We start from the raw sequence: 19,270 nt of genomic DNA on the forward strand, positions 1-19,270 counted from the left end.
ATATTTACAAAAACAGTTAAGAGAATGTCTGGCAGCCCATTCGGCCAGAACCATAACAAAGTCAGCTGTTTCTAAAACTTTTCCGGGGATCGTTGCGTTTATTTTGTAATGCATTATTCAATAATCCGGAGACTTTCCACGCAGCCTAAGTTGGCCAATATCCCAAAGCGGTAAGAACTTTAAGGGATCTCCTAAACGTCATTCATATCATTGTGTTTATTTCAGCAAATGGAAAAGTGTTGTGGGTTTGGAAGTGCATGCTCAAATAGCAAGTGCCTCAAAACTTTTCTCGGGCAGCGGCACCTCTTTTGGAGCTCCACTCAACAGCTCTGTGGCGTTTTTCGATGCCTCCATACCGGGAACTCTGCCGGTAAGTGGTACTAACCGGTACAGATTAGCAGAAATTTAAAGTTATTTTAAAATAACTTTTCCAGGTGCTTAATAGAAAGTGTGTGGAGTCTGGAATAAAGACGGCTCTGGCTCTTGGATGTCGGGTAAATGAAGTTTCCATGTTTGACCGAAAGCATTACTTCTATGCTGATTTGCCGGTAATATTTTTAAAACTATTTGATAAAGATCTTGTAAAATAGAACAGATTATCTACAGAATGGGTATCAAATCACACAGCAGCGAGCTGCCCTGGCTAACAACGGAAGTATGACTTTTCCAGTAATAACGCCAGGAAAAAAAGTCTACTATAAGACTGTTAAACTTCTACAACTCCAGCTGGAACAGGACAGCGGGAAATCCCTACACGACGATCAGCTTAAGAGAAGTTTGGTGGATCTAAATCGTGCCGGATTGCCACTGATGGAACTTGTATTCGCACCAGATCTTGAAACTGGTGAAGAGGCGGCTTCTTTGGTAAAAGAACTAATCCTTATTCTTAGGCGTCTGCAGACCTGCAGCTGCAAAATGGAGGGTATGTAAGATTATTCATACCCATTTAGTTACATTTATTAACCCTCTTTTAAGAGGGTGCCTTGCGAGTGGATGCAAACATATCAATCCACCAGGAAGGCGATCCATTGGGAGTCCGCACCGAAGTCAAAAATATTGGATCTGTACGCAGCATTTCTCAAGCCATAACTTATGAGATAAACCGTCAGCTGGAAACTGTAGCCGAAGGTGGTGTAATTACCAATGAAACGAGATCTTGGGATGCGGAAAATCGTCGCACAGTTGCCATGCGAGACAAGGAGGTACTGCAGGACTACAGGTTTATGCCAGAACCCAATCTGCCACCCCTGCACGTAAACCTGAAGCCTGGTTCCCAGTCAACCGAAGACTTGGTCTCCGTAGCTGCTTTGAGTATAGAAATTCCGGAATTACCAGAAGATACCAGACAGCGATTAGTGGAACAGTACAGTCTGAAGCCTGAAACGGCTATTATTTTAGTGGTGAGTTTTAATTTCATTTTTTTATTGAGATTGTATATAAATATTTATTTTCTAGAATGAACCCATTTTGTTGGATCACTTTTTGAGCATCAATCGCAGCCTCAGTGAAGTGCCTGCCAAAGTTGTCTTTAATTTTCTTATTAACGATTTTCTCACCTACTGCAATAAGATGAACTTGAACGTAGAGGATTGGTAAAGCTTGAAAAAACCTATTTAACAACTTTGTCCTAATTTGAATTATTTAATTTAGTTCCATAAATGCTGAAGATTTAAAAGACATTTTGAAGAATCTACACGAGGAAAAAATTAATCTGCAAGCTGCGCGTCAACTAATTGAATTGCTACACAATAATCCAAATGTTAAAGTTCAGGAGGTACGTACATAAATTAAATATATCTTAAAATGTTATATGTATTCTCTTTTTACTTATTAGCTGGTTGACCTCCACAATCTGCAGCAGATCAGCAATTTAGAAGAAATAGAGGATCTTTGTCAACAAGCTATTTCGAAGCAACCCAAGGCAGTGCAGCAATACCAAAAGGGAAAATCAAAAGCCCTATTTGCCATTGTAGGAGAGGTGGCCAAATTGTCGGCGCAAAAAGCCAACATGAAGATTGTTGTCGAGTGTCTGGAAAAACTCCTGAAACCCCCCAAAAAGTAAACTCTTCGGATTATGTTGTGTTCATTAGACGTGTAGTTCTCTTGTATATATTTTTATAAAACATGCAGTCGTAGGTCTGCACTGTATATAGGATTAAATATATTGCTAAGGATTAAATATATATGCTCGGTTGTTGTGCTGACTAGTTCGGTGTTCTGGCCAATATATGTAAATGCAAATGATGTAAATTCTGGTGAGATATATAGTTCGGTGTTCTCCCTCGTTTAGGGAGAAGCGGAACTTGTGACCCATTAATGCATAGATAGTTGGTGTGGAGATGAACATGCGACTGGATGGGGACGCACTATATCGATTGTCTATCAGGGCAGACAATGAACAGCTAGACTTGTACTAAGGCAAACGATTTGAAATGCAGGCGATGATTAAATCAGATGCTGGACAGACTACTGTTGTCCAGGAAGCCTCTATAAATAAATGCAAATGGCAGTGATCTCAAATTCTTCATCATCTTGGCGGGATCAAGTTTAACCAAATCTAAATGTTCAACGCACTAGTCGCGGTCGTAGTCCCGGCAGGTGGAGGGCGGCAGGCTCATCGAAACGGCCGAGTCGAGGCTGCGATTGGGATGTTAGTTTTGAAAAATAAATAATATTTCCAAAGTTACCGTCGGCTCTCGCTCTCCAAGAGGTGGGCATCTACCGGATGCTGGGAAACATTGCGCAAGGAATCGCCCAGGGTACTCCTCAAGTGTTGCATCTCGCGATTCGCTTTTGAGCTGCGCAGGATGTACTGCTGTCGTCGCTTGGCCTCCTGGGCTAGTTGCTCACGCAGCATGGATATCTTGAAAAAAGAGTATTTACAAATTTTAAAATAAAAGAATTATTTATGAACTCACTTGATTCTCCAGCCGCAAGACCTGCTGCCGGTGTGACTGCTCCCTGGCATCCAGCAGCTTCTCTGCATGAACCTGGGCACTGCGATAGCGTTCCGAGTCCATTCCATCCATGCACTTGGCGCTGTCGTTCATCCGCGCCTTGCACCTGGCCAGCTCGGACTCTTTCTCCGCCAAAAGGGTCTCGAGGCGACGCACCTTTAGACGCAGATCCCGTGTCTCCTGCTCAATGATACTGTGGTCTAGACCACAGCTGTAGGAACCTCCATTACCGCCACCATTGCCTCCACCAATATCATAACGATTGGAGTCGAATTCCCCGGACTCGGCTGCTCCACCATAATAGGAGTTGGACTTTTCTGCCCTGTCGTAGGCGTTTCCACCGGAGAACTTGCTCTTCCTCTCACATTCTAATTGCTTGACTTTGTCCTGAAGGATAACTTATTTCATTGTAAAATACGTTTATTAAGATAATATTTTCCAACCCACCTGTAGAGTCTGCAGTTTGCTGCGCAACTCAGATTTCTCCCTTTGCGAGGACTTCAGCTGCCGGCTGAGTTCGTCCTCGGCTCCGTTTCCATTTCCATTGGTCAGGCCCTTGTCACCTCCGCTCTCCTGATTCCACTTGGCAATGCGGAGTTGGGACTCCAAAGCGGATCGCTGAACCTCCAGATCGGTAACCTGCTCTTGCAGCCGTTGGTTGCCATCCAACTGGGCCTGTTGGCTGCGCCGCAGCTCGTTGAGATTGGTCTGAGCGCTGTCTAGACGCTCGGTAAGAATACGTTTCTCGTTTTCTGAGGTCTGAAGGGACTTCTGGAGCAGCTTCACCTTGTCCTCGTTGGCCTGGGAGCAGTGGCCCTGCTCGGAGAGTTCCTTTTGCAGAGTTTTAAGTTCACCACGCAGTTGGGTTTCGCCCACGGCTGATTTCTGAAGACGCTCCTTCAGTTGGTCCACAGTGGACTTCAGAGCAGTGCAGCGATCCTCTAGTTGGGTCATGGCTCGGTTCTGGTTCTCCAGGCGCTCCGTCACCTGGCGAATGTTGCAATCCTTCTCCTGGAGAGCCATTTGCAGCCGAGTGAGGTCACCCTCCATGGCCACGCGCTGAAGGTCCAACTTACTGGCCCTGCCCTCAACCTTGGCCAGCTCCTCTTGCAGCTGACGTTTCTCGTTATCCAACTTGGCGCCCAGCTGGCGGCTCTTCTCCAGACGGTCCTCGTTCTGAGCGTTCTCCTCCGAGGTGGCTGCCAGTTGCATCTCCGTTTGGACCAATCGTTCCCGGAGTAACTGGCACTCGTCGTTACGCTGCTTGAGCTTCTCCTCTAGCGCTTGGATGGCTGAGATTTTCATCTTGCGATCGGTCTCCAGGTTGCTCTTCTCCTCTTGGAGATTTCGCAGCATGGCCTGTAGTTTGCCCATCTTCGCATCGCATTTCAGTTGCTGTTCGGCCGCATCTTGGAGCTGCTTCTTGGCGGCTCCCAGTTGCGACTTGTAATCGTCCTTCTCGCGCTCCAGTTGTGCCACCTGATGCATTAGATTGCGAACCCCCTTGCGCACCAGATCGGGGTCCACGTCGATGGGTCCATCAGGGCATTGGGAAGTGCTTCTGGCATCGTAGTCCCCGCAACTGCGAGAGGGACTGAATCTCCTGGAAGGACTGAGCAAACGATGGGAGAGGTTAACACTGCCATCCACCTGGATTCCAGCAATACGGCGGAGAGTGTGCACCACAGAGGAGAGCTTTTGTTCGGTATCGCGCTTGTGGAGTTCTACGCACGAGAGCTGCTCATCCAGAGCCCGAATGCGTCCTTCGGCACCGCCCAGCCGGGCCTTCAGCTCCTGAATCTGCTGAGTGGCATCGGCCAGGCACACCTCCAAGTTGTGCTTCTGATCTTCGAGACGCTTCTCCCGGCCACGAGCCTCCTCCAGCCGTTGAGCCAACTCCTGTTCGCGGGCATGGAAACGATGCTCCTCCTGGTTGTTCTGGCAACGAGCTCGACCCAGTTCCTGGCGGGTGGCACACAGATTGGCTTCCAGGTCGGATAGTTGCTTTTTAATCTGGCACAACTCCTGCTGAGCCCGTTCCTTGAGCTCCACTTCGGCAACCAGCTTGCATTGAAGCTCCTTGCCGCCCTCGTCCTTTTGAGCGAACTCCACTTGTGTCTTCTGCAACGCCGCCTTGGTGGCATTCAAGTCTTGAGTGGTCTTCGTGAAGTGGTTCTCCGTCTCCTTCAGTATGGTGCTCAATCTGGTGCGTTCGTTTTCTAGACTGTTCTTGGTATCCTCCAGGTTGCTGATTTTCTGAAGAGCCTCCTCGATGGCGCGTGCCTGCTCTCTCTTGGCACTCTCCACTCGCTTGACGTGATCACGGAGTTCCTTGTTGCTGTTGGAGTACTTGTCCCGCTCGATGTTGCTGTCCGCCAACTGGCGTCTGGCGTCGGTTAGTTCCTTTCGGAGACTATCAATAAAGCCCTCACCTAGAAATGGACAAACATAAAATATATAAAATGTATAATAAGAAGAACAAATGGTTTAGTCTTCACCCACCTTCCTTGGTCTTTCTCAGGGCATCCTGCAGTTCATTGTTAGTGCCCTCCATCTTGTCCTCCTTTAGACGAATCTCCATTTTAAACTCCTCGCTCAAACGACACAAGGTGTCTCGTTCCTCCCTCATGCTGCTCAGTTGAAGTTCCTGTTTCCGGATGCACTCCTCCAGCTTGATTCTAGTTGGCGTAAAAAAAGGATTTTTGGCATAAAAAATAAAGTTGTCCAGTAGTTCACTTACCTGTGCTCCTCTTCCTTGGTACGCATTTGTACCATCTCGTCCTTGAGATGGGCAATAGCCGCACGTTGTTTCTCATCGCGAGCATTGGCCTCGCGACGGCTGCGATCAAGGGACTCCTGCTCCGTCTTGAGATCCCTGGTGACAGCGTCCAGACGTTCAGCCACAGCCTGCTTATCCCGGTGTGCTATTAGCAGAGCCTGTTGTTTCTCGCTCTCTGCCCGGATCAGCGCCTCCTCGTGCTGTTGGACCAGACTCTCAAGGTGGGCCTGCAAGGTGGCCAGCCGTTCCTGCAGCTTCTCGATTTCGTCGTCCTTGGCCGTTTGCAGGGCTTGCAAGGCCTGCTGCATGCGCTTCTCCAGGGCGTTACGTAGCTGGAGGACTTCCTCACCATGTCGCTTGGCTGCGTCCTCGGCAGCGGCCTGGAGGTTGGCGATCTTCTGGTTGAAATCACTTTCAGCCGCTCGGGCTGCATTGATGAGCTGCGTCTTGGTTTCCTGGGCCTTTCGCTGGCATTGCTCGAGTTCCTTTTGCAGACGGGCCACGTGATTCTTCAGGGACTCCTCCCGCACCAGGGCCTCCTGCAGATCTCTTTCCAGCTGGCTGCGTCGCTCTTCTGTGGCCTCCAGAGAGGTGTTTGTGTCGAAGAGCACTGATTCCAGAGACTCCTTCTCGGAACGCAACGCGGCCAAAAGTTCATTTAAGCGGTGGGTGTCCTTTTCATGCAGATCGATGACCACCTGCTTCTCCTCCACATCCTTAACCATCTCCTCGAGGTTTCGGTTGAGGCGGCTGTTGGTCTCTGTGGTTTGCTCCAAACGCTGGCGAGTGCGCATGAGCTCCTCGTTGAGGGCCTCCTTCTTCCGGCACATGGCCGTCAATTGGTTGTGAATGTCCCCACGGTCTCGGGTAACGCAGGCCAGATCCTGCAGTATCTTCTCCTTCTCCAGCTGCAAGCACTTCAGTTTCTCCCCGGCCGATAGGTTATCGGTCTCCAGTTCTAGACGCGCTTTATCCAGGACCGCCAGTTCCTTCTTAAGCTCACTTATTTCGTTGCACTGATCTGCCGTTTGGTGGCGGAGCTTTTTGCGCTCATCCTGTGCTTCTTGAAGGCAATTTTGGACGCTCTTAAGCTCATCACTGGTGGAGCAGTTGTTGCTCGATAGCTTTTCATGCTTCTCCTGGAGGTCACACTTCTCCATGAGCAACTTGTCCAAGTCATATTCCAAATCGGATTTCTGCTTCTCGAGAAGGTTGATAAGGTTATCCGACTCGATACGTTGCTGTTCCAGGAGATCTCGATTGAGGCTGACTCGATTGAGTTCTTCTCGAAGGGATATTGTTTCTTCCCTCAGACGGCTGCTGCGATCTTCCTCGGATCTGATGGATTTTTAAAGATATTAAGTTATTTTTTAAATATATATTTATTGAGGTCTCACCTTAAGTTCAATTCGGTTATATTCTTGTCCTTCAAAATGCGCTGGATCTCCAGTTCCACTGCCTTTTTATCTTCCTCCATGGAATCAATGCGTTTTTGGAGTTTTCCGCAGTTGAGTTGTAGTTTCTCATACTCGCCGCTTAGGTTTTCAAACTAGAATCAAATGTAATTGAATAATTGTTGTAGTAATTCATAGAACTAATGAATCATCAATTCTGAACACGTGCACAATGAATTGAATAACCGAATGATATTTTAGCATTTCAGCAAATTTTAAAATTCTAGTTCCAACTTATCAAAATGGTTTTATTAAATATAGTATTTATTGAGACACTTTTAACATTAAAAGCTCCTTATAGTATAAGCACGTGGTTGTATAATTGCTATTGAATATTTTTAAAAGAATCTTGTTTTATCACTTTCGGCACAAGCCGACGGTAAACCCGGATCCCGACCAACCCATTTAGAGATATGGATTCCCAGTGCTTATGAACTCAATCCCATACTCTTGCCATTCGCCATTGTGAGAATTGCAATCTTCGCAGCCATAATTAATAACTCAACTCATCGCAGACATCTCATCACCCCGGATTTGAGTTGGGAACATTCTTAGTATGAAATGTACGGCGTAATCTCAGACCCAGACGCAGACTAATCGAGTTATCGCTCAGCCGCCCCCGTCTTCCTTGACACTTGCACTCGGCAAAAGCGGCAAAGTCGGTGTTCCGCATCCTCGTCCCAATCGGATAGTACTTATTTAACAAAAACTGCTGACAGTACAGTTCTCCTAACCTGAGAGATGTCTAGGTAATCCATGTATGTTATTATACTAATAAGATGAACTAAATTTCAGATTTAGCAAATATTTAACATTTTAAATAGATATATTCTCTGTCTTTACTTACTGCATTATTAATATCCGCTCGACCCATCTCCGATTGTTGCTTCTGGGTGCGCACTTCGTCCAGTCCTCGTTGGAGGCTCTCCCGCTCCTGCAACAGCTCCGATAACTTTGAGTTGCTGGCATCCAGCTTCTCGGTGAGCTGCTGCATCTTGGTGGTTAGGAGCTGCTTGGTGCCTTCACTGGTGTCGAGCTGGGACTTGGTGGTGCGGAGAGTGTCACTGGTATGCTGGAACTTCACCTGCATGTCGTGCAGGGCCAGTTGGTACTTGTGGAGCGCCGCCTGGACAGCGGAAATGGTACCCTCGGCGAAGGCCTGAGATGCGCGTGTCGAATTCCGCCGTGGAGATTTACCGGCGCCGCCGCCGACGGTGCTTCCCCCTGCTCCGCCAGCCACTGAGGCGGAGTCACGCGTCAGATGCATGTGCTGCATGGCCCCGCCGGCGACCTCGGCGTCCGCCTCGCGATCCGCGATCTCCGCATCTTGAACGACAGCCTGTGCAATCTCGCGCATGGAATTGTTGAGGCGCTCGATTTCATCACTATACCGGCTAGCCAAAGCAGCCTGGGACTCGGCCTGGGCGCACCGATCTTCCAGCTTCTTCAGCTGGTTCATCAGCTCCAGCAGACGCTGGTCGCGCTCCATGATCTCGTGCCGGGCACTCTCGTATTGCACCTTCAGGGTGGCCAGTTGATTCTGCAGATCGTCGTTGCTGCGCTGGGATTGCTTGAGCTCCTCATCCGCCGCCCGCTTGGCCTGCTGTTGGGCGAAGGCCACTGACGCATTCGAGCCATTGATGTCCTTGTTCACACAGTTGATCTCCTGGCCCATTTTGGCCACCTCCGCCTTCATGGCTGTTTGCATCTCCTTGAAGGAGCGCTTCACAGCCACTACCTCGCGCCACATCTTCAGCAGACGGTTGTGTTCGCTGTTGTAGTAGTCCTTGAAGGCCTGCTCCTCCTCCTTGAACTCGTCCTCCTTGATGAGCAGCTCATCCCGGAGGCCGGCCCAGTCGTTGGTTAGCTTCTGTAGGTCATTGGTTAGGGCTTCGTTGGTGCGATTCGACTCCTCCAACTGCTGGCGCAGAGCGCTGTTTTGGGCTAGGATTTGCTCGCAGCGCTGGTGCTCCTCATCCAATTTTCGGCACAGATCAGCAGTCCCTCCGGCCCCTGCCCCGGACACCAGGACATCGTCGTGCACGTAGTCGCGACTGCAGCTGGGCGGTGGCGAGTCTAGCGAAGAGCTGCAGGGCAGGCTGCTCTGGCCTAGGGTCAGCGAAGTGGAGCACTGAGGGAATGAGAGATGGTCATAAGAAAAAAGTCTACAAGAACCGTTTATTTTTGTCAATAAAAATGATAAGCCATAAAAAATTAAATTAATTTCCATTGCCTATTAAGTGTACCTATTTATTCATTATTATTTTGATAAGAATTGAATTATGTTTGTCAAAGCATTACTCATACGCGATGTGGTCGCCGAGTGCTCATAGCAACACTCACAAATGAAGTATTGGGAGATAATGTTTGTTGCTTTAAAAATGGGGTTTTATATGTTTGTTTGAAAATATTTTAAACTCAAAGGCCATTTAATTTTTTAAGCATTTTTGAGGAAAGAATTTCTATAAAAATATTTCGCATACACCATGGATAGTCACATATAAAATTATTTAATAAATTTCGACAATACCTAAGCTTTGAAACTAATTCCTTTTACTTACCAGCACCTGACTGGTGGTTGGACCAGTGGTTAGCTTAGGTCCTGTTCCTGCAGTAGGCTTGATCGTCTCATGCATCCGCTCCTCCAGGTCACTGCACCTCTGACGGTACTGCTGGATCTTCGACTGGAGCCGGCTGACCAGATTCGCCTGGTTGTGCTGAGCCTGCTTATAGGTGTCCAGGCGGCGTCGGTAGCTGTGCGACTCATCCGCCAGACGCTGGCGCAGCTCCTGGTTCTGGCGCAGCAGTGCCGAGGGATCCCCGGCCCCTCCAACGCCGCCACCACCACCACCACCCGGCGGACCCGGACTCATCATTCTGGGTGTGAGAGCGCCGGAGGCGGCAACCGAACTGGCACCGGCCGATGGGTCACGCCCCCGTTGAGTGCGCGCGAAAGGCAGGCGGGCGGCGGGCTGGTGGGCCGGCGGGTGCGACGGGGCCTGAAGGTCGACGGCCGATGGGCAGGGCGTTTGCTTGAAGTTATCGCGGTACGCCTGCATCTGTGGGTGGGGGCGAATGGAAAGCGAGCGAATGAATTTGATTTGTTTCTGGTAAGAAATTGGTAATGCGGTTTGTATTGCGTGCAATGGAAAATAATAGACTTTCATATAGATACGACGCAACACTACCCTTTACTACATTTATGACTAGTTTTAATCTAAAGATTTATTTTATAAAATGATAGAAAAAATGATTTGGTTAAAATGCTTATAATTATCAACATCCATACGAGTATGTGTATAATAATCGAGCAATATACAAAATATATCATAAACCGTCACTTCTTTAAACTAACCCACCATTAAAACCAATCACTGGGTATACGAAAGCGGAAACTTTCTGGCCAAAAGTTTGACGCCTCGCCTACGCCTCTGAGCTGCTCGATAAGTTAGTCCAAATTGATTTATTAACTTGTTCCTGGGCCAGGAGCCAGTCGTCATGACAGCTGAACCGAGGTGATGTTCCTCGCAAATAAACAAGCTCGGGGTGCTGAGGGGACCCCTTCTCATTATCATCGAGGGATTCGTACACCCGCCAAAGGACCAAAGAACATTACTTGCCATTCCGTTCATACTTTCCAATGATATTTTTTTTGGGGGCCCACTTGAGGAAATAGTTTTTGGACGACGAAGACACGCATTGCACAGTCTGTCACCAGGACAGCAAGTGTTTGTGTTTACCACCCCCAACCCCCCAGTCCCCATACACCCTTTCCAGTCCGCTCCCACCCGGTCTTCCCCCCAAAATCGTAATAATTTCCTTGTCCTCGTATTTATTTTAATAAACAACATTTCCGCCGTTGTTGAAACTTCCTTTGACACGAATGCGTCTTCTAATTTTGAGCTCCTTATGCTGCAAGCCCCACACCTCCCACAGCACCACCCACAGCCCCCATCCCACTCTACCAGGGATTTTATGCAAACGGTAACAATATAATAACATCCTTGATAGTGCGACTATGATTTGGCATGCAATCTAGCCAAGGATGGCTATACTTTCTATTTTAGTTACAGGATTTATACCATCGTCGATTCCGTCGAATGGAAGTCGTAATTTATGTTTATGACAGGAGGTGGGAATAGAGGACAATCATTTGGAGGATGATAATAATTTATACAACAAATAAGTCAGCAGGAAAAAATTATAATACAACTAAAAAAAATAGACCTTAAGGTTTGGTAAGTGTTTGATGATCGATATGATAAAAAAATAACCTTAAACAATATAAGCTCTCTAACAAGAACTTTACGTCAGAAGTAATTATTAATTGAAGTATTCTTTTAGAGTTTCTTATAAATTTAAACTAAAAAACATTTTTAAAATTGTATTTATTTTAACTTTCTTATAAACGACTTAGAAACAAAATAACACCCAAATTTTTGAAGTTTAAGCTATGATAGATAAGCTTTATACGTTTTATAGATAGATATGTTTAATATGCTCTATACTATGAGATATACGTTTAATATGCTCTTTACTTTAATAGTTGAATAAATTTTTAGTTTAATTTTATAAAAGATCTAAATACCAAATATTACTTTCTGTTTAACACTTTTTAAAGTTAAATTGCAATTCATATTTGTTGGAAACTTTATGTAGTCAAAGCTATCCTTGTTAAAATTTTCGTTTTCGTTTATTATGTCGTTTAACTTGAACTTACTTTTTATTAGAAAAATGTTTTTGTATTTTCTAAATCAATATATTAAGTTTTTAAGCACTTCTTTATGGTTACACTATTTGGTTTCACAATTCAATCCGCGCACTAGGACACTGTTGTTAACTGATTGAGCTCCAATTGAATACTCATCAAGTTATCACGAAAACCGGGACTCGAGGCTCGAAGTTGAAGCCTGCGGCAGGATTCTTCACTAACGTGTCCTGCCTGGTGGCAATTGACACAAATTTGCGGAATGCGGAAGCACCAACGCAACTAATGCTCGTCGGGAGGGAAAGTTAATCAGAGTCCAAACGGAATGGGTGGGCTAGGACTAGAATGGAGGCTTCAAAACGAACTGTCTGGGCCCGCGGAACTAAGCCAACTGAGCCCCAACGAAACTTTTGCAAGGAGGTAAAAAAAGAAAGCGCCGAAAGGATTCCCTTTTCGAACTAACCGCCATTAAGGCCTGCTCCGTCTGGGGACTGCAACTTTCCTTGCTTTGCATTGCTCGGATCCTGGAGAGTGCGGGGGTTCTGGGGCAGAATAAACATTGAATTAACAAATTCCTGGTTACCACCGGCAACCGCAATTGATTACGGAAAGAGGAGCTCACAATTATGTTTGGCGTGCGAGCAAGCAACAAATGCAAATCGTGCCTCGAAGCATATTCCGAATGCGGTCGGTCAAATCGGGCGATATCGATGGGGTATACTACGGTGCTACTGACTGGTATAGGTGGTGGGTGGTTTTCCCTTGGCTGGTTAGATAGTTCCTCCTTTTTTGGTCACATTGTTCATGCCTTGCTGCGTTTAATAAGTCACCGGGCAGGGCCATAAATTGAGCAAGTGCAGGAGAGTCTGTCGAAGCGATTAACCCTTTTCTGATGATTTATTTGCGGTGCATATAAATTAGGTTCTATCTATAGAGAGCCCTGAATAAAGAGTACATTATAGCTAATGCTATGCTAAGTATCAAGGAATGGGAATAAATAGGAAATGCGAGTGTATAAGAATGGTGATCAATAAAAAGGAAAATTTTTACAAAATAGGGGAGTAATCGGTATATTCCACTAAATGATTCCAAATATTAACTATTATTTATTAAACTACAAATTTCTAATAAACATAGAAAGTTGATTATGATTTTGAAAAATATTTTTTATAAAATGTTATTGATTGATTATTGATTCATTTCAAAACTTATTAGCGATTCTACAGTAAAGACTTTTCTTGGCCATAAATCTTGGCCGTTTATTAATTAGAATGTCTAAATTCACCTATTTATCGAATCTGGATGGCATTTCGGTCAATTCTTTAAAATTCTTGAAGTATTACTTGGGGGAAAGATGCTCTCGGCGTAGTCCTTAAGTTTGCCAATAACCATATCTGTTAAGCGTTACTCCTTGAGGGAATTTTAAATTCACCGAAAAAGTTTTGGTCCAGTAATCTGATGGATCTCTTTTAAAAATTTTAAAATCTTCATTTATATTACAGTATAATATTCCTGAGTATCTTGAAAAGATTGTAAGTAAACCTATGATCTTTTATAGAAAAATTCCGTGTTGAATTTTCCTATAAATGTATTTCTTGTGCCTTCGCTAAATATCAATGTCAAAATATTTCCTGGCACACAGGTTGCGACTGTCCCGAGGTTATCACCATCTTTCCAAATCGGAGAATGCACCGTAATACCCAATATTATATAGTTTATATAGTATAGGTGAGATGGCTATTTCTAGGGCTCAAAACGACGAGAAAAAAATGTGAAATTGAAATGTTAAATCTGTATTTTAAAGCGTCTTATCAATGCTTGCTTGAACCTGAGGAGCGACCTTGAGTAGGAGATACAAAAGTGCCTGCCCAGGTATAAGGAATACGTACTATATAGGGTACAATTCCTATAAAGCTCGTGTGCAAATCGGACCCGCGACAACTAAGTGCCCACACAGTACAGACTCTCAAAGTCCGAAGATGGTTATGCAGTCAGCCGCCAGTCGAAGGTGTTTGTTTGCTTCACTTTCGGTTTTAATCGCGGACCCGATGCCATTATGCCATAAGGTCTATACTATGTGTAGGTGTGAGATTGTTAATATTTGTTGTTAATTTCCAAGCATAAGTTTGCCTGTCGCCGTTCTTGCTTTGGATTTTCTCGCTTAATGAGTCGAATGGTCGGTTCATAGTCAGACCCGCTTATCAGTGCCCGGTGAAGCTGAAATGGGATTGAATGGGACCAAAGTCCAATCATTCACTAATCAGAATCTTTCACGGGATCTGGAAAGGCTCTCCTTTCTAGCTTAGTGAGAGATACAGAAGCGCAGAACGAGAAATTCCCAACGACATAGGTGCTCCTCCTCAGGGCCTTGGGGGCCTACGTGTCCGCCGGTGGCAACCGTAGCTCGGCTATAGCCTCCATTCCGTAATCTCTGAGGTCTGAAAGTGATGATTTATTCCGGCGATCGCCAAAGATCACCCAGACTCCGGGCAACGAGGAGAATTGGCGGCGACTGTGGCGACAACAACACTAATACTTCGGCAAACATTTCGCTCACATTCGTACTGATTGTTTGATTGATATACATATTTAAGTATGTAGTACAAATGAATATATATTTTTGTATATATATTCTTGGGTATATAAGCGGGCGCTAGCTAATTACTGGTACACTGAGGAAATAGCGCAAGTGATCAACTAACTATTGAACGACTACAGGGAGCACATTATTTCAGAATTATTTAGAAGTCCTAAACTTAAGGACTTCGTCAACTATTTTTAAAGTTTTTGAATAATTTTCAATACTATTTACTTTTTTGTAGTATTTTTTAAATACTTTTTAACAAATGTACAAAAAGTTTTTGGAAACTTATTAAAGATATATCGTAGAATAAGAAGATACCATATCATGATAAAAAGTTGGAAAGGTAGAATTTTAAATAAAAATAAATGTTTTTTTTATATTGAGGACTTTTAAAATTGGCTTAACTTGAAAACTAAAAAAAAATACCTCAAATAAAATTTTGTTCTAAACCTTTGAGGAATATTTCTTTTATAACTGACCTATGAAACATTTAAAAAAAATGTTTAGTTGTTATATTTATTTATGTTATCATTTTTTAGAGTAAAAACTATTGCCAAGCGATTGCCGGCCACTGGAATCTATTTCCAGACTTCATAAACCAAAGGCAATAAACCCCGTGATAAGAAAGTAGTCACATATCGGATCCAACTTTGATCGGCGGTTAGCTAATGGCCGTGTCGAGGGCAGTGGGTGGTGGCGGTGTCGATCGGCTCGAGTGGTGGAGTAGTTTTCTGGCAGTGCATAGGTATTATGGCAGTACATGGATGGGCCTGCCAGTGGACATGTGTCTGGGACTCGATGATAACCCACGAATGACACCGAGCTGCATCCCGTAGGTTTAAAGTATAGCTCCTATTTAAAACGCGCTTTAGTCACAGTTCAGATTTTGCCAGAAGCAGCAGCACGGCGGCAGATAGGCGAAGATTATACGGTGAAGATTATACGGCTGAGATTAATACGGACTACGCGTCACCGCGACAGTGTGTGAGCGAGCGAGAGAGAGATTAGTGAGAAGTGAGAAGGAGAGAGAGAGCAAGATGTCCCAAACCCTGGACGATCTTTTGCTGCGCCAGGAGCATGCCCGGCAGCTTCGCCAGGCTACACGCTCAAAATTCCGGAGGATTAATTCGCTGGACCTGATTCCGGAGCACCCCAGCCAGTCGGAGGAGGAGGAGGATAAGGATCAGCAGACTCCACATCGTCACTTTGTGACCCTGCGTCGTCAAAGGACTGCCGATGGAAGTCTCCTGAGGAGCCAGTTTCAGTCCAGAGCTCCACCACAGGCCAATCTGGGCACCCGAATGCTGCTCTTTGGTCCCCAGTTGCTCATGCGACTTCTGCTGACCATCCTAAGATACGTCCTGTACATTCCGCTCTCGATAGCGGCACCCAGTTTCTGGCTATCCGCTTTGCTTTGGATATTCTGGAAGCTCCTGAGGGTGCCCATTGCCCTGGTTAAGTGGCTACTGAGTGGAGAGGAGGAACTAGGTGCAGTCCAGAGGCAAAAGACCATTCTGCTGAGCTGCGGCAGCACCATTCAGAGCCTCCATTTGGCTAGGAACTTCTACGGCTCCGGTGCCCGAGTGGTGGTCTTCGAGTTCGAGGGTCTCTTCGGTCTGGCCCGCTTCTCCACAGCCGTGGACAAGTTCTACGTGGTGCCCCGGCCCACGGCCAACAACCCGGATCAATATATAGCAGCTCTATGTCACATTGTTAAGAAGGAGCGACCGGCGGTGTATATACCCGTGTGCGCCACAAGTCCGGCGTACTTTGATGCGCTGGCCAAGCCACACCTGGAGGTCTTGGGATGCGCCAGCTTCATACCCAGTGTACAGGAGACCCTCCAGCTGGACGATTGCCTGCAGCTCTTCCAGAGATGCGAGCAGCAGCAGATGGCTCTGCCGGCCCATGTGGTCCTTACCGCGCCGCGGCAGATCCAGCAAATATACGAGAGCGGGTTTGTGGGCAACTACCGGAACATCCTGATGGCTGCCGGAATGCAGGGTGTCCTGGAGCGGCACAAGTACATACTCCCCAACAGGAGGACGGAGTTAAAGCTCAACCAGCACGAGATCAGCGAGCAGCAACCTTGGCTGGTGGTGCGGGATCAACCGGGCTATCATCACTATGTCACCTGCACCACTATCAAGGACTCGCGAGTGGTAGCCAATGTGAGCTGCCGGGTGGAGCATCACACCAAGAACCTGATCCCGGTGCCCCGAGACGACGAAGCCCAGATCGAGCTCTGGCTGCGCTCCTTTTTCGCCAAGGTTCGATTCCAGAGGCCCATCAACGGACACATCAGCTTCCGGCTGGTCAAGAGCCCCGCCCATGGTGGACAGTTCGTGCCCCTAGGCACGCGATTGGGCGTGGCCCTACCCTACATATGCCACAATAGGTCGCATGCCCAGCTCTTGTGCCGGGCTATGAAGTGCATTCACAGGCGGGGCCTGCCGGAGGACGAGCTGCCCAACTGGAGCTGGTCGGCGCTGGAGCGGAGCACCTCGACGACGGCCCTGGACAAGCGGGAGGCGCTGTTTGCCTACTGGGACCCGCTGCCGTACTGCGCCTACTATCACTTCCAGCTGCCGCTCGAGAACGTGAAGCTCTTTTTGCAGCGCCGGAATCGCGCCACGACCAAAAGTTTATCGCCCCGCATCACGGTGCCGGTTCATTGAACGGCCGGACGGAGGATCACGGGGAGTAACTGCAGCTGGGTGGGAGCTGAAGGGAGCAGGAGCTGCCGAAGCAGGAGGAGGAGGAGGTGAAGCAGCCAGCGAGAGAGATTAAACAGACTGATCAATAATGGAAAAAATATATATGTACACATCTTGCATTCTATACTATTCTCTTTTTTTTTGTTTACGCCAATGGGGTTCAACATCCACGAAGATTAGACACGTTAAAATAAAAAACATTCACTCACACACACGCATACACACATATACACATATAGACATATACTATAATGTACAATAAATAATATTTATATTTTAACAGCCCATTTGACTTGGTTTTTTATTTCTTTGGTTATTTTTGCAATTTGTTCGGTTTATAGCATTTGGTGGCGCAATTACCATTTGTCCTTGGTCTTGGAAATGCAATAACATGGTTTAAAATTAATTCAATTATCAATTTATATTTTGTTTTTTGAAAATTATATACATGTATTAGATATGGTTATTACCCATTTGATTTAATTTACTATCTGTTACAGCACATTTTAGCTTGTTAAAATGTATTTTTTTTTTAATATTTCACTATAAACTTCCTCTTTGTTTACGTACAAAAACTAAACTGACCTGACGGGTTGTTTTTGGCCTTGGTCGGCTGGTGGTGCCTGAAGTGGTGGCGGTCTTGGTGGTGGTTTCGGCCACGTTTTCTCGCTTTAGGCCTTCGTCCTGGTTGTTGTGGCCACCTCGGGTTCCCTAGCAACGGCTTTGGGTCAGCTTAATTGCGGTTTGCTGGCGGTAACTGAGCCATTCGCACTATCCTTATCAATGAACCGGGCGAGTGCATATGGGGGTGATGTAAGCTTCACCCACCACAAGGTAATGTAGAAATTTAAAAATGATTTGCATAATTTTTAGGGTAGGAGGCTCCTATTAGTTTATTCAAGCATAAAAAAGGGTTAAAGTATGGTAAAAACAAAGAATTTGTTTTTAGGATGACAAAAATTAAATAATTCAGATATAAACTAACATATTTTTAAACGTTTTTTGTTTTCGAAGAATAATAATTTTAAAGGGGGATTTCAAATACAAAGAGCTGCCATATATTTTTTTAGGGCTGCCATATCTTGTTACCACAATGGTGCTGCCGGACCGTTTAAAAAGTCTGTTGTGTTTTTCATTTTTTAGTAGATACAAAAATACCAAATTTCTTGATAACAGAAACGGTTACTTTTTAAATATTTTGTGTTTGAATTTAATTATTATAAAATAAAATTGCTTTGTTTAAATTTTAGTTAAGAAAGAATATTAAACGGGGAATATGATAATACATTACTTTATTTTTTTAGTAAGTTTAGTGAAAGCTGTATTTTATAAGTTCTTGTCCAACATTTTATAAGTAGGTAGCATTTTTATCCTGGCCAACAAGCATCGTTTAATGCATAATAAAAACTCTTTATATTTAATGAGGTTAATTCAGCCAAGCCTCCTAATTATGGCCCAAGGACTTTCAGCTCTAGCTTTGGAACGGCTTTCACATCTTCATTGGAACGATTTTAATTGGCAATTAAAAATTACGCACTCGCCGCCCCTTTGGGGATGGCTCATCAACCATGATTCATGGCCAGAAACCAGGTACCCGCTCCCTTTTTTAGGGCTTTGTTCCAGCTGCGACCGCTGCATAATTTGCACCCGATCTTATCAACGAGCACTGCTAATGATTCGCATTAATGATGCTGGATACATGGCCCACTCCTGTTGGCCCTCCTTGGATCTCTCCTGGTTCTCTGTGTTTTGGGCTTACGCACTTTGGCATCTTTTGAAATGAGACCATCAATCAGTTTGTGGTAGTCGTTGTTCCAGCTCATTCTCCGCCGCCCTGCGCTGCTGCATTTGCATATAAATTGCTGCTAATGTCGCGCTATCAAAGTGACTGCATCAATGTGGCATTCCTGCCATGCCTTGGCCATTCCCAGTTCCCTGTTCCCTGCTGCTTCCTGCACTTAAAAATATCCCTTTTATTTTATTATTTAAAAAAGATAACTTTATCTAACATCATGTCATATTTTCTTCCAACTGACAAAATAACTAACATCTTTTTAAGGACTTCACAACC

General features: G+C 45.6%; 3 protein-coding genes across 4 annotated transcripts; 2 read left to right on the forward strand and 1 right to left on the reverse strand.

Moving 5' to 3' along the window:
• The first annotated feature begins 10 nt into the window (after window positions 1-10).
• GatB (glutamyl-tRNA(Gln) amidotransferase subunit B, mitochondrial) lies at window positions 11-2,181 on the forward strand. Its single transcript, XM_017249730.3, has 8 exons — window positions 11-170; window positions 226-370; window positions 435-548; window positions 607-922; window positions 976-1,400; window positions 1,456-1,592; window positions 1,651-1,774; window positions 1,835-2,181. The coding sequence occupies exons 1-8, from the start codon at window positions 109-111 to the stop codon at window positions 2,060-2,062; spliced, it is 1,551 nt and encodes a 516-aa protein (XP_017105219.2). The 5' UTR covers window positions 11-108; the 3' UTR covers window positions 2,063-2,181.
• On the reverse strand, window positions 2,073-17,779 carry Root (ciliary rootlet coiled-coil, rootletin). 2 transcript variants are annotated; one of them, XM_017249725.3, is made up of 10 exons: window positions 17,670-17,779; window positions 9,752-10,249; window positions 8,038-9,321; window positions 7,134-7,285; window positions 5,698-7,074; window positions 5,460-5,635; window positions 3,405-5,389; window positions 2,919-3,344; window positions 2,688-2,863; window positions 2,073-2,637 (listed from the first exon to the last, which is right to left on the reverse strand). In XM_017249725.3, the coding sequence occupies exons 2-10, from the start codon at window positions 10,247-10,249 to the stop codon at window positions 2,574-2,576; spliced, it is 6,138 nt and encodes a 2,045-aa protein (XP_017105214.2). In that variant the 5' UTR covers window positions 17,670-17,779; the 3' UTR covers window positions 2,073-2,573. The 2 variants fall into 2 exon arrangements, with proteins under 2 accessions (XP_017105214.2, XP_017105216.2); XM_017249727.3 differs by lacking the exon at window positions 17,670-17,779 and adding an exon at window positions 11,911-12,006.
• LOC108131015 (uncharacterized) lies at window positions 15,346-17,486 on the forward strand. The gene has a single exon (XM_017249729.3). The coding sequence runs from the start codon at window positions 15,520-15,522 to the stop codon at window positions 17,158-17,160; it is 1,641 nt and encodes a 546-aa protein (XP_017105218.2). The 5' UTR covers window positions 15,346-15,519; the 3' UTR covers window positions 17,161-17,486.
• Window positions 17,780-19,270: the final 1,491 nt, after the last annotated feature.

The sequence above is a fragment of the Drosophila bipectinata genome, chromosome 3R (genome assembly GCF_030179905.1).
Source record: "Drosophila bipectinata strain 14024-0381.07 chromosome 3R, DbipHiC1v2, whole genome shotgun sequence".
In the NCBI taxonomy this organism is placed as follows: domain Eukaryota; kingdom Metazoa; phylum Arthropoda; class Insecta; order Diptera; family Drosophilidae; genus Drosophila; species Drosophila bipectinata.

Coding starts and splice junctions, on each gene's coding strand:
- LOC108131015 (XM_017249729.3), top strand. CDS start 15,520: ATGTCCCAAACCCTGGACGATCTTTTGCTGCGCCAGGAGCATGCCCGG.
- Root (XM_017249725.3), bottom strand. CDS start 10,249: ATGCAGGCGTACCGCGATAACTTCAAGCAAACGCCCTGCCCATCGGCC. Junction 9,322..9,751: donor CAACCACCAGTCAGGTGCTG/GTAAGTAAAAGG, acceptor TCATTCCCTCAG/TGCTCCACTTCGCTGACCCT. Junction 2,638..2,687: donor TTGGAGAGCGAGAGCCGACG/GTAACTTTGGAA, acceptor TCCCAATCGCAG/CCTCGACTCGGCCGTTTCGA.
- GatB (XM_017249730.3), top strand. CDS start 109: ATGCATTATTCAATAATCCGGAGACTTTCCACGCAGCCTAAGTTGGCC. Junction 549..606: donor ACTTCTATGCTGATTTGCCG/GTAATATTTTTA, acceptor GATTATCTACAG/AATGGGTATCAAATCACACA. Junction 923..975: donor CTGCAGCTGCAAAATGGAGG/GTATGTAAGATT, acceptor CCCTCTTTTAAG/AGGGTGCCTTGCGAGTGGAT.